The following is a 15482-nucleotide window of genomic DNA, read 5'->3' as shown; positions in this document are numbered from 1 at the left end:
AAAAAGTGTGTTCACATCATGCTTCTTGATAGATATACTCGTAAAAAAGCAAGAGTTTTGCCTTCGTTGCCCCCTGATTACATACCCTACATGGATTTTCCTCCACTTGGTTTGTGTAGATCGTTTAATAGCAATAGTCGCTATGTAGCTTGTAGCAAAACTCGATACAACTCCAATGTTTTCAATCTTGCTGCACTGCAACGAAAAAAAAATTGTAATTCAAACTATTCACAATATTTTAGAATAGCATTAGTGAAGATTCGGCAAACAATCTATCTCATGGTAAGGAACTTCATATTCTAAGGAACAAAATCCTACTATAAAACCTTTCAAATCAACAAGCACCGGTCCAAACCGAAGCCGAGACATGGCCAAGAAAGTTAAGTTTCCAATGAGCAAGGCAACAACACATCTTAATATCTTGTCTGCCTCCAAAAGACAACCATCAAAATCCTAGGCACTCCAATTAGTCCACGAGTGTCAACAAACATGGCATACTATACTTCACAATTAGTACTAGAATTTTCCATCTTTCCAGTCACAGGCAATCATACTCAAAATGTCAAAAACGTTTTTTAAGAAAATGATCTCATTGAGCTGTGCATCGTCCCTTCGAGGAGCTGGGGCACCTTCACAATATGAAGGGATTTCTTGAGGGGAACGATGCAATAAATTGTGCATGATATTTAAGCACTTGGGAACAGTACTCAAATTTGGTGCAAAAAATCCATGAAAATTTCAAAGACGACTGAAAGACACATCAATAGCTAAGGCAAAAGCCAGCCTTGAATCTTAATTCTCTCTTTCCACCACAAAAGCTTACACACTAAACCTAAAGTTAAGCTAAGATTGCACTTCATCCATGTGGTCATGTCCCTTTATCTTACTCTCTTTTCTGTCTTCTATTGAGCATCTTCTTTGCTACAGAAAACTAGCATTCATTGGCACAGACTTCACATTTTTTTCTCGAGAAACCACAAGATAGCCTGCTTGCATTTACTAGACTATGCATGTGAGAAAGGAATTCTCCAAGGTACAATGTGTCGATTATAAATTAAGAGCATTGCCACAGCTTAACTATCCGTAGCACAGTAGAAAGAGCCTTTCTCTCGCTCCTTGGTTCTATGCCGTACCTCACAATCCTTCTCAAAACAGCAGATAATGCAATATAAGATACTCTCGACAATGGACATTCCAGAATACACAAACGTGACTTGTCACATGAGCTTGGGTATAAACCTACAAATTTTTATCGATTGAAGCACCAGGCTAAGAGAGGCAAGTCATGTCACAGGATGTGATGCACTTGTTCTTCTGGAGTATGGTAGAACTCTTGCTTCACTCGAGCTTTCAGTATTCCTGGTAATTAATGGTAAGCCGTTGGTCGCTCGTCTCTAAGTATGGTATTCTTGCTTGACGCGAGCTTTCAATATTCCTGGTAATGGCAAGGAGTTGGAGCGGTTTCCTCCATTTTTAAACAAGGGCAGATGTCGCTTGTGCCGTAGAGGTTGTGCACTCACATCCTCTGTTACGTGTTCCAACTTAATAATGTTTCCAGCACCATCTCTGAACCTTTGGTCGTTATTGGCCAAACTACTAAGCCTCATTGCTTTTAAGACAAAAGCATCATCGTGGAGTTCAAAGGGTGTGCTGCACAAAATTCACACAATAAAGGCTTCAACCAATATACAAAAATATACCAAGATAAATCCAAGAAAAGCCCTGACTCGTTAACATACTGACCCTTCCTGACACATCGACATTTATTGTTAACACACAGACCATTTAAACAGCCCAAAATCATCGACACTTATTGTTAACACACAGGCCATTCTTCACAGCCCGAAATCATCAACAAATTGACGCATTAGATGATAGATAGACACACCCAAGGAAATGAGCAAGATCTACCTGTTGAAGTCGAAGTGGACCAACTGCATATCTTCTGAGATCTCAACCTCAACAGTTGCATGTGGTCGAGTCTGAACCAAGACAAAGTAAGTTGAGATGTATAGTCAAACAATTCGAAGCACAGCACAAGCACTTGTGCAAAGAAAACAAAACTGAAAATTCCGAATTCTCCTAAAAATCACAACAGCAGAACTTTGATCCAAATCCTACAAAGGAAGATCCACATTTTCTCTCTCTTAGAACATGAGACACAAACCATCAATCATCGCATTCCATGTGGACACACTGAACCCACTTCCGAGATCAGGTGAAGTTTGAAAGCCTAGGAGAACATGACTCTAGCACCTCTGTAAGCATGTTAGTAGGTACTGCCAGCTGGGACAGATTTATTAGACTAGTATTTGACTGTGTATAATCCTCTTTGCGTAACTGATTGTAAGAGGCATAGTAAGGGTTGTGATTATGAAAACACCCTACGGCGTCAACATGTAGCCCAGAAAATGTAGCTACTATATTTCAGTGTCTGGCTTGATTGGAGGGTAGCATTCATTGAACTGTTTATTTTGCAGGTACTTTTGATAGGGGTCAATGTCACGAGACGGGCACCACGTGCCAACGAAAAAGAACAGACTAAACAGCACTTCAATAACAACTAAACTGAAAGAGAGAGAGAGCACACGAGACACGGAATGGCGGAATTCCACCCCAGAGAGTATTGGCCCCAAACCTTGGCGCCCCTTTCCGTATTTCTTTATATTGCTTCAACTGAGTACAGTGCTGCTACTCCAATCCATGCACCTTCACACTGAAGAATGCCAAAGAATGAGCCCTCTGCACATATTTTAAAGCCCTTGGCCTTGAAAAGCAATTACATGAAAAGTATTCAAACTCAAAAGCAATTGGTCCAAAAGCTGCCAGCACAAAAGCAAGGAAATCCGTACAGTTGCCACGTCATCGGCTTAAAACGCGGGCGTCCGTACTTGCTACCACATCATCAGCGTTAAACACGAGCATCCGTATTGGCTTCCACGTCATCAATGTTACGCCCTTTTTTTTTTTGGGGTGAGGGTCCAGCTTTATTTTAATTCCTTTATGTCACTTGAGCCCCATCGGACGGGGTCCCATAAGTTGGTGGGAACTCTTCTTTAAAAATAGGCCACTCGGCAAGACTTTGTAAGTCAGTAAAACTTCTTCTGCTGCTTCACCTTCTTCACTTAGGGTTTAGGCGTTTGAGTCAGGATCTGCAGGTTGGCTCCGTTCTTCAGTGGCTAACACGTCAGCAATTTGTGACATCCCCCCCTTCTTGACAGAAAGTAATCGTCCGCGATTACAGCATGTCTGCAAAACAACTCAAGTTAGCTCAAAAAAATAATTTTCGAGGGTCGTTCCGAGGGACAATCAGTTTTCTCATTCCAAATGAGAGCTCTTGTTTTTTTGGGTCGTTGGTTTCGCAGAAGAATCCAATAAGGAGTCTCATTCCAGATTAGAACTCTTGATATCCTAGGTCGTTGGTTTCCCAGAAGTATCTCATCCAATAAGGAATATTCAGTGGTTGGCACATCACAATGCTACTCAACGACTACCTCGTCACTCCCCCCCACAAATAACCTAAAAAGGTCTGAGCCATGAATTCAGAGGATTGGTACAACCAAACGCTCCCCAGACCACAGCCTGCGTCGCTTGGAGGTTCAAGCATACAACCAAACGCTCCCTAGACATCCCGTCTGCATCGTTCAGAGGTTTTCCAGCATACAACAAAACGCTCCTTAGACATCCCGTCTACATCGTTCCGAGGTTCAAACAATACCAAAACAGCATTTCTCACTACTCCACCCGGGAGTAAAATCACCAATCATTGAAACGAGTATTAAAACTAGAGTCAAACATTTCAAATAGACACCAAGACAAGTTCAAAACAGATACCATCCATTTCAAACAAAGTCCAAACAGGATCACCAAACAAGTTCTCAAACTAAACTCAAACTTAAAAAACAATCTCGACATTTATCAAGCTCCATCTTGAAACCTGCACCAAGATTAAAGTAAAATTTCTTCCATAAGGTTGTAGCCGACCGCACCATGGTCCATACACTCTTGGGCAGACAGTGTTCCTGTGGCGGTGATGGTAGTCCCAAGACATAGCAATCACACTCGACCTCCAAGGTTATCAACTCGAGAAGAGACACCTATTGAGAGATGTCGAGAAATTTCAAATTATAATCTACTAGGGTTTCCATGGCAAGCATTTCAGGATACCCCACTCTGCCAGAAGTTGCACTCCGAAAAAAGATGTCAGAAACCATATAACTTCAGGCAGAAATTTTCTTGAAAGCTTGCCAAGTCCTTGGAGCATGCGGTTTGGTAGCTATAGATTTCCACCACTGCATGGCACTACATCTAAGAAAAACAGCAGCTCAAAACAAACGTCGCATCCTTCTCTTTGCAAGTAATCTTTATGGCTTATGTCTTGTAAGACAAAGTGATGAAGACGGGAGCGCGCCTGAAGCTCAATGAAGGGTGGAAGTGGCTAATAAGTGCGGGGTCGAGACACGAAGATTCTTCAATAAAATTTCTGGAAGCGCCACCTTGCTCTATCTGCTCTTTGGTAGGACCGGTATGCTTTCAGAAAAGCACGTGCCTGAAGCTTTGATACCACTATCACGAGACGGGCACCAAATGCTAGCGGAAAAGAACAGAGTGAACAAACTTTTAGCACTGAGAGAGAGAGAGAGAGAGAGAGAGAGAGAGAGAGAGAGACACGGAGTGGTGGAATTCCACCCCAGAGAGTATTGGCCCCAAACCTTGGCGCCCCTTTCGGTTTTTCTTTATACTTCTTCAACTGAGTACAATGCCGCTACTCCAATCCTTGCACCTTCACACTAAAGCATGCAAGAGAATGAGACCTCAGCACATATTTAAAGGCCCTTGGCCTTGACAAGCAATTACATGAAAAGTATTCAAACTCAAAAGCAACTGGTCCAAAAGCTGCCAACACAAAAGCAAGAAAATTCGTACAACTGCCACGTCGTCAATGTAAAACGCGGGCGTCCGTACTAGCTTCCACGTCATCAGTGTTTACGCTATTTATTTTTATTTTTTTGTGAGGGTCTAGCTTTATTTTAATTCAATTATGTCACCTGGGCCCCATCGGATGGGGTCCCATAAATTGGTGGGAACTCTTCTTTAAAAATAGGCCACTTGGCAAGACTTCGTAAGTCGGTAAAACTTTTTCTGTTGCTTCAGCTTCTTCACTTAGGGTTTAGGCCTTTGAGCCGGGATCTACAGGTTGGCTCTGTTCTTCGGTGGCTGACATGTCAACAATTTGTGACAGTCAACTATTGGACCGTCTCTAAAAAGCTTCGCTTTTCAAGACACTACCACTGAGGGTCAGCTCTCCATTGGTGCTACAAATCAAGATCCATTGCTAGCATTTTTGAACATGCATTTTCCCTTGCAGGAAGGCAAGCCCCTTATGTCATCTATTACATCCCCCTCTAAGCTAGTGTTTTGCAATTAAAAATGAAAGCCATTGCAGAGATCTTCAGCGGCTTTAGGTCACCATAGAAGGGGATCTAATCATACCAAATCATTTGCTCCATCTCTATTTCTAACGCAAAGCCAATCTATGCGACCCCTTACAGCCTCTGCTTGCGATTTGGCTACATAACACTAACAAATTTGTTGTGGCCTTTTGCAATTGCACGTATTTATTGGAATTGTCACAAATGGGTGACGTGGCATGGCCCTGGACAATGTGACATGCTCCTAGACACACCACACAGGCTGGCGGTAGCACACAAGCCCGTAAAACGCGAAGACAGGCTAACGTGGCAGTCCCAGATATTCCGCCGCGTTTCATGCTGACAGTGCTAACGTGGCCTGCCGTACGAATTTCCGCTTTTTACATTGATGTACGGATTTCCCAGATTTATGCTGGCTGTGTCACAGGACGCGCACCACGTGCCAATAGAAAAGAACAAACTGAACAGACTTTTCGCACTTCAATAACAACTCAACTGAGAGAGAGAGAGAGAGAGAGAGAGAGAGAGAGAGAGAGAGAGAGAGAGAGAGAGAGACGACATGTGACACGGAGTGGTGGAATTCCACCCCAGAGAGTATTTGCCCCAAACCTTGGCGCCCCTTTCGGTATTTCTTGCATCAACACAGTACAAGCCGGTACTCCAGAGTCTGCACCTTCTCCAAGAAGCATGCCAGAGAATGAGCCCTAACCTCATATTTAAAGGCCCTTGGCCTGAAAAGCAAAAAGCCTTCAAACTCAAAAGCTTCTGGTCCAAAAAGCAATGCCAAAAGTTGTTAGCGTAATTTACGGAAATCCGTACAATCCTGCCACGTCATCACTGCCAACGCAAAACGCTGAAATCCGTACAACCTGCCACATCATCATGTTAGCGCAATTTTCGGAATCCAAAGCCTGCCACGTCATCATGTCAGTGCAATTTTCGGAAATCTGTTGCTGCTTCTACTTCCTCTAGGGTTTAGGCCCCTCGGCCAACATCTACAAGTTGGCTCCATTCTTTAGGGCTTTGACACGTCAGCAGTTTGTTACATTTCCCCTCTTGAAAGAGAGTAATCATCCGCGATTACAGCATATCTACAAAACAACTCAAGTTAGCTCAAAAAAAATTCCGAGGGTCATTCGGAGGGACATTCCGAGGGACAATCAGTTTGCTCTTTTTGTTAAGGAGTTAGCCTCTTCTTTTGGCTGTTTTGATCAAGGAGTTAGCTTCTCCTTTCGGCTCTTTTGATCAAGGAGTTAGCTTCTCCTCTCGTCCAGATCGGAACTCTTGATATTCCGGCGTAGTAAAATTAGCCATCACACCCAGACCATAGTGATCTTCCACGGGTGTCTTGATGCAATAAAATTACATACCCATGCAATCTCATCCAATTCGGAATATTCAGTGGTTGGCACATCACAATGCAACACAAATGCTCACATATGCATGTTACAAGACATAGAAACATAAAGCCGCCAATGAACACTCCTCCCGCATAACCTAACAAGGTCCGGGCCGGGAGATATTCAACGACTCCCTCATCACTCCTCCCGCATAACCTAAAAAGGTCCGGGCCGGGAGATATAGAGGCCTTTTACAACCAAACGCCCCCCAGACCGCAACCTGCGTCGTTTGGAGGTGCTGAGAGTAACCACTGCTCAGACTTCTTAATACTCCTCAAGCATAACCATCCTGGTCTGGGCCGGGAGTCACAACAACAATACTCCCCCCGTAAATAACCACAAGGGTCCGGGCCATGAGCAAAAGAAAACAGAACTTTTCAATCATTCAGTACTCCCCCCGCAAATAACCACAAGGGTCCAGGCCATGAGTATGAACAAGCATTCTCAAACATAATTTCTCACTACTCCACCCGGATCAAAAAACAAGTTCTCAAACAGATTTCAAACTTAAAAAGCAATCTCGGCATCGATCGAGCTCGAAAAGTCGACTAACTTTCCATCCTGAAACCTACACCAAAAATTAGGGTTAGATTCATTCCATAAGGTCGTAGCCGAGCACAGCACAGCATGGTCCATCAGCTCTTGGACAGAGAGTGTTTTCTTTGGCGGCGATGGTAGTCCCAAGATAGCAATCGCCCGAACCTCCAAGGTTATCAACTCGAGAAGAGACATCTACTAAGAGATGTCGAGAAACTTCAAGATATAATCTATTAGGGTCTCCATGGAAGCATTTCTGGATACCCCACTCTACCAAAAGTTGCACTCCGAAGAAGACATGGCGCGGCCAATTTCTCTTCTACCGGGAAATCCGATCCTTTTCTCGCGATACTTATGGATTCCAACAGAGAACAACCCACTTCTTTTGCACCTGGGAATGCGGGAGGAGATCATGAAGAAGATTCGCACGAAGAGTACGGCCCACCTCGGCCTACTCAGGTAGAGATTGAAGAGATGGAACATTGAAAATTGGTTGACGACGCAACAAAGATGATGATCAACATTGCGAAGGATCCAAAATTTGCAAAATTTTTGACTCACACATCCTTCGAAGAGGAGCATACTTAGTGGCAGAAGTCCACAGAGCCACCCATCAAACCGGCACTCAAGAAACCTCCTGCTCCGAGGATGTTTACAGAACAAGAATTGGAAGAGGTGGTTGATGCACGGATTAGTCACCTTTTTGACGCGAACAACAAAGTCAAAAAGCACGACAAAAAGCAGAAGAAAGGAACCGACTTCCCGGGTTATTTGGGTCGTCAATCTACTTTTGCCTCGGCAAGAAAGCAGAAGAAGCAAGTACGATTTGAAGGACTATCCAATTCTTCTTCTTTTTCTTCTTATGGCACTTCTTCTAGCTCTTCTAACTCAAGCGAAGAAGACTGGAAAGGGAAAAAGCGAAGCAGGGCAAGAAAAAGGCAAAGAAGCCTAAGTTTCGTCGAGTTTCTGACAATTCTACAGAGGACTCGTCCTCAGATAGTTCGGACTCCGACAATCACAGATTTTACGCAAAGAAGCAACTTTTCTACAAAGCCAACCAGTATAACTTCCTCGAAGATAAAAGCAAGAAAGTTAGAGAATTTAAAGAAGGTGGACAGTCAATTAAGTTTGACACTTTTTCTCGATTCCGAGATGCTTCGAGGGCTTTGGCCTTCATAAACCAGTTTGACATAGCTTTCTCTTGAGGGCATTACTCAGAGCACTCCAAGATTCGGAGGGCTACTTCTTTCTTCCAGGGAAATGCTCGAACATGGTGGTCCACCCTTCTTTTGAACAAGGAGGTTCCGGTTAAATAGTTTAAATTCAAAAGGCTTTTTATTTCTTCTTGGCTGACTCGAGAGTACGAACAAGATATACAAACTGCTTGGAATCATCTTTGGATGACCAAGAAAGATTCTCTGGACGCGTATTGCGAGAGATTTTGGAGCTCTTTTCTACCAACTTCTTCATTTAAGAAGATCTCTTTTAAAGAACAGATTGAGCGGTTTTGCCTACAAAGATACGAGATCATTGCTTTGAACAAAAAGTCAGATTCTATTCAAGAATTGATGGGTCATGCGAAACGGGGTTTTGCCATACATTCAGACAATTTGACTTACCCCACAGATGAGATCTTGACTTAGAGAACCAAACAGTCTTCTAATAATGAAAGTAGAAAAAAAAAAGAGTCTCCAAGAAAAGAAAGATAAGGATTCATGACCCCGGCTCACGCTTCACGAGAGGGCCAACTACATCAAAGAGGGGAAGTGTTTTGGATGCAGAGAACATGGACACGTCTCCGCGAAGTGCCCTAAAAAGGCACAGCAAGAATAGAATGAAGACACGCCAGAGAGTTGGAGAGCAGCTGAGGAAAGTGAACAAAAAGGCAAGATAAAAGCACAGCTGGTTCCAAATTGCATGGGGACTGACCCAAGCACGATTGATGAAAGTACAGAACTTTGCCGAGCTTGGGGCAAAGTGAAAGATCAAGAAGCCCTATTTTCTTTCATGGACGAGCCAAGGCCAACTTCATTTTACATGAATTGGCGGCGCGGCTCGAGATTTCACCCAATCGGATGGGACCACAAGCAGAGGCAGTTCTAGCAGCACCCGACAGGGACGTGGCCATTACACCTGTCATTGGCAAACTTTGGTTGCATTGCAGGGATATTTGGCGCACGAGGACTACTACATAATACCCTTGGAAGGTTGTGATGTCCTCCTGGGAGTCCCTTGGTACCATAAGAACAATGCCGTGGTCGATTATCGCGCAAAAAACGCGACATTGACTACTGAAAAGGACCAAAACATTGTACTTAATGTGAAACTGAAGGGTGAGTCTGTCCCTATTGTATCGGCTTCGGCCGTTTTAAAATTAATGAAATCTAGTCTGTTTGTATACTCGATCTTTTTGAAAGAGTTGAATGATGAACATAGGACATGTAACAGACTTGGACACTCCAAGTCAAGAATCAACCGCGACAGCACCAAATAACCACTTCAAAACAAGTCACAGATCACAATAGATGTACACTAGCCCGGCGGAGTTCCATGCCTAGAGATATTGGCCCCAAAGACTGGCGCCCCTTTCGGTATTTTTTTTTGTATTAATCAATCATCAAAGTACAAGAGAGTGGTTAGGGTTTCACTCTCAGACTCTACGTCCAGATGCTCTGAGAAGTGAAGCCCTCACCACTTATTTAAAGATACAAGGGATGCCCAAAAGCAGAGCCCCAAAAGCTTTTAAAATAAAAAGCATAAGAGCTCAAAAGCTCTTCTCTCTCCAGTTCTCCTTTTTTTTTGTTAAAAAAAAGCATTCTCTTCAAAAGCGCAATTCACGTCGCTCATCATTTTTATTTTTATTTTGAGAATTTTTTTTTTAGCCTCCGCGATTTCCGGAAATTAGGGTTTCTGTTGTCCGCCACGTCATCACTTTGTGACATGCCCCCCTCTTGAAAGCATTGTAATCGACCGCGATTACGCCTGCAAAACCGACAAAAGCCATAAACCGTCTTAGCAGACACTGATTGTTAGTACCTACGTAGTAGGAACACACATCTAGCACATGTACAAAATCGACAGTCACATCACACGACATCACACGACATCACGTGACATTCAACATTCATTCGGATCTTAGACCATGATTTATCGGCAATGTAGCTAGCAATCACATCTAGGTCCAATCGGGACCTCATCGATGTCCGATTGACTACCCCCTATTGCAACCATGTCTATTCGAGATCAATCAGACCAAAATGCTGCAGTCATTTCGGCTATCAGTTCCTGCACTCACAAGAAGTCAAGAACAAATCAGTATCATTATCAAGAATTCCATTTCATAAAGTCATCCAGCAGAATACTATCAGCTCTCAGTATCCCTGAAGCTCAAAGAGACATCAATGACTTTAGTATCAAAATCGAGGCATCTGTTGACAAAGGAGCGGAGTAATTCCCCTCATGTGCATCCCACTGCACCAGATCGTCGGCCAAGCTGAGTTTCTCGGTTCCGTTTGGAGTAGACTATGCTAAATCAAAACATCGAGGTAAAGTTTCCCAATCTGAGGAGTATCTGCTAGGTCCTCCTCCTCCATCCACTTCGCATCAAATGCAGGAAAGTTCTTGAACTTAACCAAGAACCGCCTTCAGACATTACCTTTCTTCGTATCGTTATGTGTCAAAATCTGTTCAGGAACAAGGATCTCCTCCTTTTCTTCCACTTCGGGTTGCTCATCAGGCTCCCCATCATCAGGCACGTCACCCTTAACAGGTTTCAAGAGACTCACATGCAATGCATTGTAAATCCTCCAAGTATCTGGCAGTTTCAATCGGAAGGAGACATCATTTATCTTGTCAGTGATCAGGAAAGGTCCGTAGTATCGCATACTAAGCTTTGGAAAAAGCCTCTCCTTTCCCTTTTTCTTTCGTAGGCGTGCCTTCTCAAAACGTAAGAGCACCTAATCATCCTCCTTCAATTTCATGTCGCGACGATGGCGATCCGTTGCCTTTTTCTGTCGTTCTTGAGACTCCTGCAAAGTCTCGCGAACCTTGGCAAAAGCCGTATCCAATCTCGCGAATATTCATCCGCTTCAAATACCTAATCTTTCGTGCTCAGGAAGGATGGAACCTTCGCAGCACTTCCAACAATCTCACATGGCGTCTTCCCCGTCGAAGAGTGTATCGTATTATTGTAGGCAAATTCCACCAAAGGTAGGTTCTTTTCCCATTGAGTCTTCTGATCCGAGATACAAGACTTCAATAAATCTAAAACCACTGAATTGGCAATCTCAAATTGCCCGTCAGTCTGCAAGTGGAACGATGACGAGAACTGCAACTGCGTGCCAATGTTCTCCCAAATTGCCTTCCAAAACAAACTCATAAATCTGGGGTCTCAGTCGAAGACAATCGTCTCAGGCGTGCCATGTAATCGGAAAATCATCGTGATCATTCTGTGTAATCGGGAGATCAAAAATGAAATCCATTTCAATACTTTCCCAATGGCGGGTGGGTATGGGTAAAGGGTGTAACAATCCCTGTGCCTTATGCCTGTCAAACTTGACCTTCTGGCATACTGCGCACAACTCTTCCACGTCCTTTTTGAGTCACGGCCAATAGAAGTATCTCTCTACCCCTTTCATGGTGGTAGCAATGCCGCGGTGACCCGTAAAAGGTGGACAGTGGCATTCAATCATAACCTTTTCCCTCAACGGCAGTGTAACGCACAACATAGTCTTTTTCCTCAAGTAGCCTTCCCGAAGGAAGTACCCTGCTACTGTCTCCCCATCCCGTATCCGTGTGAAAATGTCTGCAAAATCTGTATCTATGGCATACTGATCGACCATATCCTCGAAGTTCCTATGAGAAATAGCCAGAACCAACGGTTTCCGAGACAACGTATCTGCCACCACATTCTTCTGTCCCTACACATGGACAATCTGGAAGTGGAACTGTGACAAGATGTTCGCCCACCGCATCTGCTTTTCCGAAAGCTGCTTCTGTGACAAGAAGTAGCGCAAACTCTGATGGTCTGTAAAGACAGTAAAATCCGCTCCGAGTAGGTAATGCCGCCACTGAGTAAGAGCATGAAATAACTGCCAAAAGCTCTTTCTGATAAATCTGTGCTGTCATCTCCGGCCTAGAGAACAAACGGCTCTCGTAAGCTATGACATGGCCTTCCTGCATCAAGACCGTACCCAGACTACGACCACAAGCATCACAATATACTTCAAATGACTTCTGCAAGTCCGGCAAAGTCAAAATAGGTCCCGTATTCAATTTCTCTTTCAATGTCCGAAAGGCAGTCACCTCTGTGGTTCCCCACGGAAAAGGTACTCCTTTCTGTGTCAAGCTATGCAAAGGGGAAGCAACCTCTGCAAACTTTCGTATGAACCGCCTGTAGTACGAACACAGTCCCAAGAAGCTTCTAACTTCATGGACATTCCTCAAATCGGGCCTAATCACGGATAGTCTCTATCTTGGCCGGGTCCATTTGCACTCCTGCTTTGCTGACACAATGTGTCCCAAAAAGTGTATCTCTGGTAGGAAAAATTCACTTTTCTTTGCCTTAATCACTAACGTGTGATCTCGTAATGCCTGAAAGACTTGAAGCAGATGATCTCTGTGTTCTGCCTCATTCTTGGAGAAAACAATGATCGCGTCAAAGAAAGTGCCAACAAATAGCCTGTACTCTCGAAAAATCTTGTCCATCATCCGGTTAAATGTCGCAGGAGCATTGGTTAAGCCAAAAGGCATCACCAAAAACTCAAATAACCCAAAAGTCGTCCGAATAGTTGTCTTGTAGACATCTCCTGGCGCTATCCTGATGTGATGATATCCACTCTTCAAGTCAATCCTACTAAAGCACGAGGATCCCTGTAACCTATCGAGTATATCATCGATCCTAGGAATCGGAAATCTGTTCTTGATGGTGATTTCGATGAGAGTGCTATAATCGATGCACATTCTCCAAGATCCGTCTATCTTCAAAACCAACAACACTGGAGAGCAATACGGTGAAGTACTACGCTGGACAAGACCCTTTTCCAAGAGGTCTTTCACTTGGATCATAACCTCTTCATTCTGTGCTCGGCTCACACGGTAGGGTGGTCGGTTCGGTGACGAGCTTCCAGGTATCAGATCAATGGTATGATCTTCAGGCCCTCTGAAAAGCAATCGGCATGAGTGTGGAGAAAAATCTTGGCGTTCTTTAGATCAGGTCAAAACATATTCAACCTTTATCCATCGTTCAGTTCCCTCCCAAAAGAATGAGTAAGAACTTGAAGTTCATCAAGTACAATCTCTAAGCCCTTCATTTATCAAAGTCGCTTTCTCGGCCCGGTAGTCAACCACGGCGTAGTTCTTGTGGTACCAAGGGATCCTGAGTAGAACATCACTCACGTGCCCTGAACACCCCTGTCATTGCAAACAAAGTTTGCCAATGCTTGGTGTAACGGCAACATCCCATCCGGGTGCCAGTCGAACTACCTCTGCCTGTGGCGTCAGTCTGTCGAGCGTAATTCCAAATCGAGCCGCCAATTCCAAGTGAAAAGAAGTTGGCCTTGGCTCCTTCAAAAGAGCTTCCTGATCCTTCACTTTGCCCCAAAAGCGGCAAAGTTTGTACTTTCATTCATTAGATTCGGTGCAGGTCCCACGCCATGTGGTACCAGTTCTGCTTTTCTATCTGCCTTTTCTGCCACATTCCTCAGTTGCTCTCGAATTCTCAGGCCTGTCGTCGTCTTTATCATTATGTTCTTTCTGCGCCTTTTTAGGGCACTTCGCGGAGATATGTCCATGTTGTCCGCATCCAAATCACTTCCCCTCTCTGATGAAGCGAGCTCTCTCCTCAGGAGTAAGCTTGGGTCGTGCATCCTTTTTCTCTGGGTTGCTCTTTTTCTTTCTACTTTCATTCCCAGAAGTCTGTTCGGCTCGTTGTGTCATGGCCTTATCTGTGGGGTAGGTCAAACTGCCAGAGTGAATGGCAAAGCCCCCCTTCGCATGACTCATCAACTCCTGAATAGAAGCTGACTTCTGTTCCAAGCAGTGATCTCGGATCTCTGTAGGTAGACCCAAGGTAAACCGCTCAATCTGTTCTTTAAACGAGATCTTCTTGAATGAAGAGGCGGGTAGAAAAGAGCTCCAGAATCTTTCACAATAAGCATTGATTGTATCTTTCTTGGTCATCCGAAGATGGTTCCAAGCAGCTCGTATATCTCGTTCATATTCTTGCGTCAACCAAGAAGAAATAAAAAGCTTTTTAAATTTCAGCCATTTAACTGGCGCAGTCTTGTTTAAAAGAAGCGTGGACCACCAAGTACGAGCATTCCTCTTAAAATAAGAGGCAGCTCTCCGAATCTTGGAGTGCTCTGAATAGCGTCCTCCCGCGAAAGCGATGTCAAACTGCTGTATAAAAGACAAAGCCTTCGAGGCATCTAAGTATCCTGAAAAAGTATCAAACTTGATCGAGTGGCCACCTTCCTTAAACTCTCGGACTTTCTTGCTTTTATCTTCGAGAAAGTCATACTAGTTGGCTTTGTAAAAATTATTCTTGTTCGCATAAAAGTTTCCATTGTCAAAGTCTGAACTGTCCGTAGACGAGTCCTCTGTAGAAGTGTCACTTACTGGGCGAGACTTAGACTTCCTTGCCTTTTTCTTGCCTTTTCCGAAGCGTTGTTTCTTGCTTCGCTTTTTGCTTTTCCTGTCTTCTTCGCTCGAGTCTGAAGAGCTAGAAGAACTGTCAAAAGAAGAAGAAGAAGAAGAACTGGGTAGGTCTTCAAACTTGACGCGCTTCTTCAATTTCTTTGCCTTTTCAAATGTCGACCGACGACCCAAATATCCCGGGAAGTCAGTGCCTTTCTTCTGCTTTTTGCTGTGCGTTTTGCCATTCTTTCGCACGTCGAAAAGCTGAACAATCCGTGCATCAACCACGTCCTCCAGTTCCTTCTCCGTATATTTCTTGGAGGCAGAAGGTTTCTTGACAGCGGGTTTCGGGAGTGGTGTTGTGGTTCTTTGCCACTCCATCTGTACCTCTTCCAAAGAGGTCTGGTTGATATATTTTTCCATCTTCGGGTCCTTGGCAAAACTGAGCATCATCTTCGTTGCATCGCCGATCAATTGA

The 15482-nt window shown here is 44.0% G+C and overlaps 1 protein-coding gene across 4 annotated transcripts in view; it reads right to left on the bottom strand.

The window, feature by feature from the left end:
- Positions 1-1024: 1024 nt before the first annotated feature.
- LOC147463524 (transcription factor-like protein DPB) overlaps positions 1025-15482 on the bottom strand; it is a 75651-nt gene continuing 61193 nt past the window's right edge. For all 4 annotated transcript variants that reach the window (XM_086489525.1, XM_086489534.1, XM_086489528.1 and 1 more), the window contains 2 exons: positions 1912-1982; positions 1025-1650 (listed from right to left, as the gene is read on the bottom strand). In XM_086489525.1, coding sequence (XP_086345651.1) covers positions 1395-1650; positions 1912-1982 — 327 coding nt within the window. In that variant the 3' untranslated portion in view covers positions 1025-1394. The remainder of the gene's footprint in view (positions 1651-1911; positions 1983-15482) is intronic.

The sequence above is a fragment of the Adiantum capillus-veneris genome, chromosome 2 (assembly GCF_014529385.1).
Source record: "Adiantum capillus-veneris isolate H3 chromosome 2, ASM1452938v2, whole genome shotgun sequence".
In the NCBI taxonomy this organism is placed as follows: Eukaryota; Viridiplantae; Streptophyta; class Polypodiopsida; order Polypodiales; family Pteridaceae; genus Adiantum; species Adiantum capillus-veneris.
The sequence above is the reverse complement of the archived record's forward strand: the minus strand, read 5'-3'. Positions and strand labels throughout refer to the sequence as shown.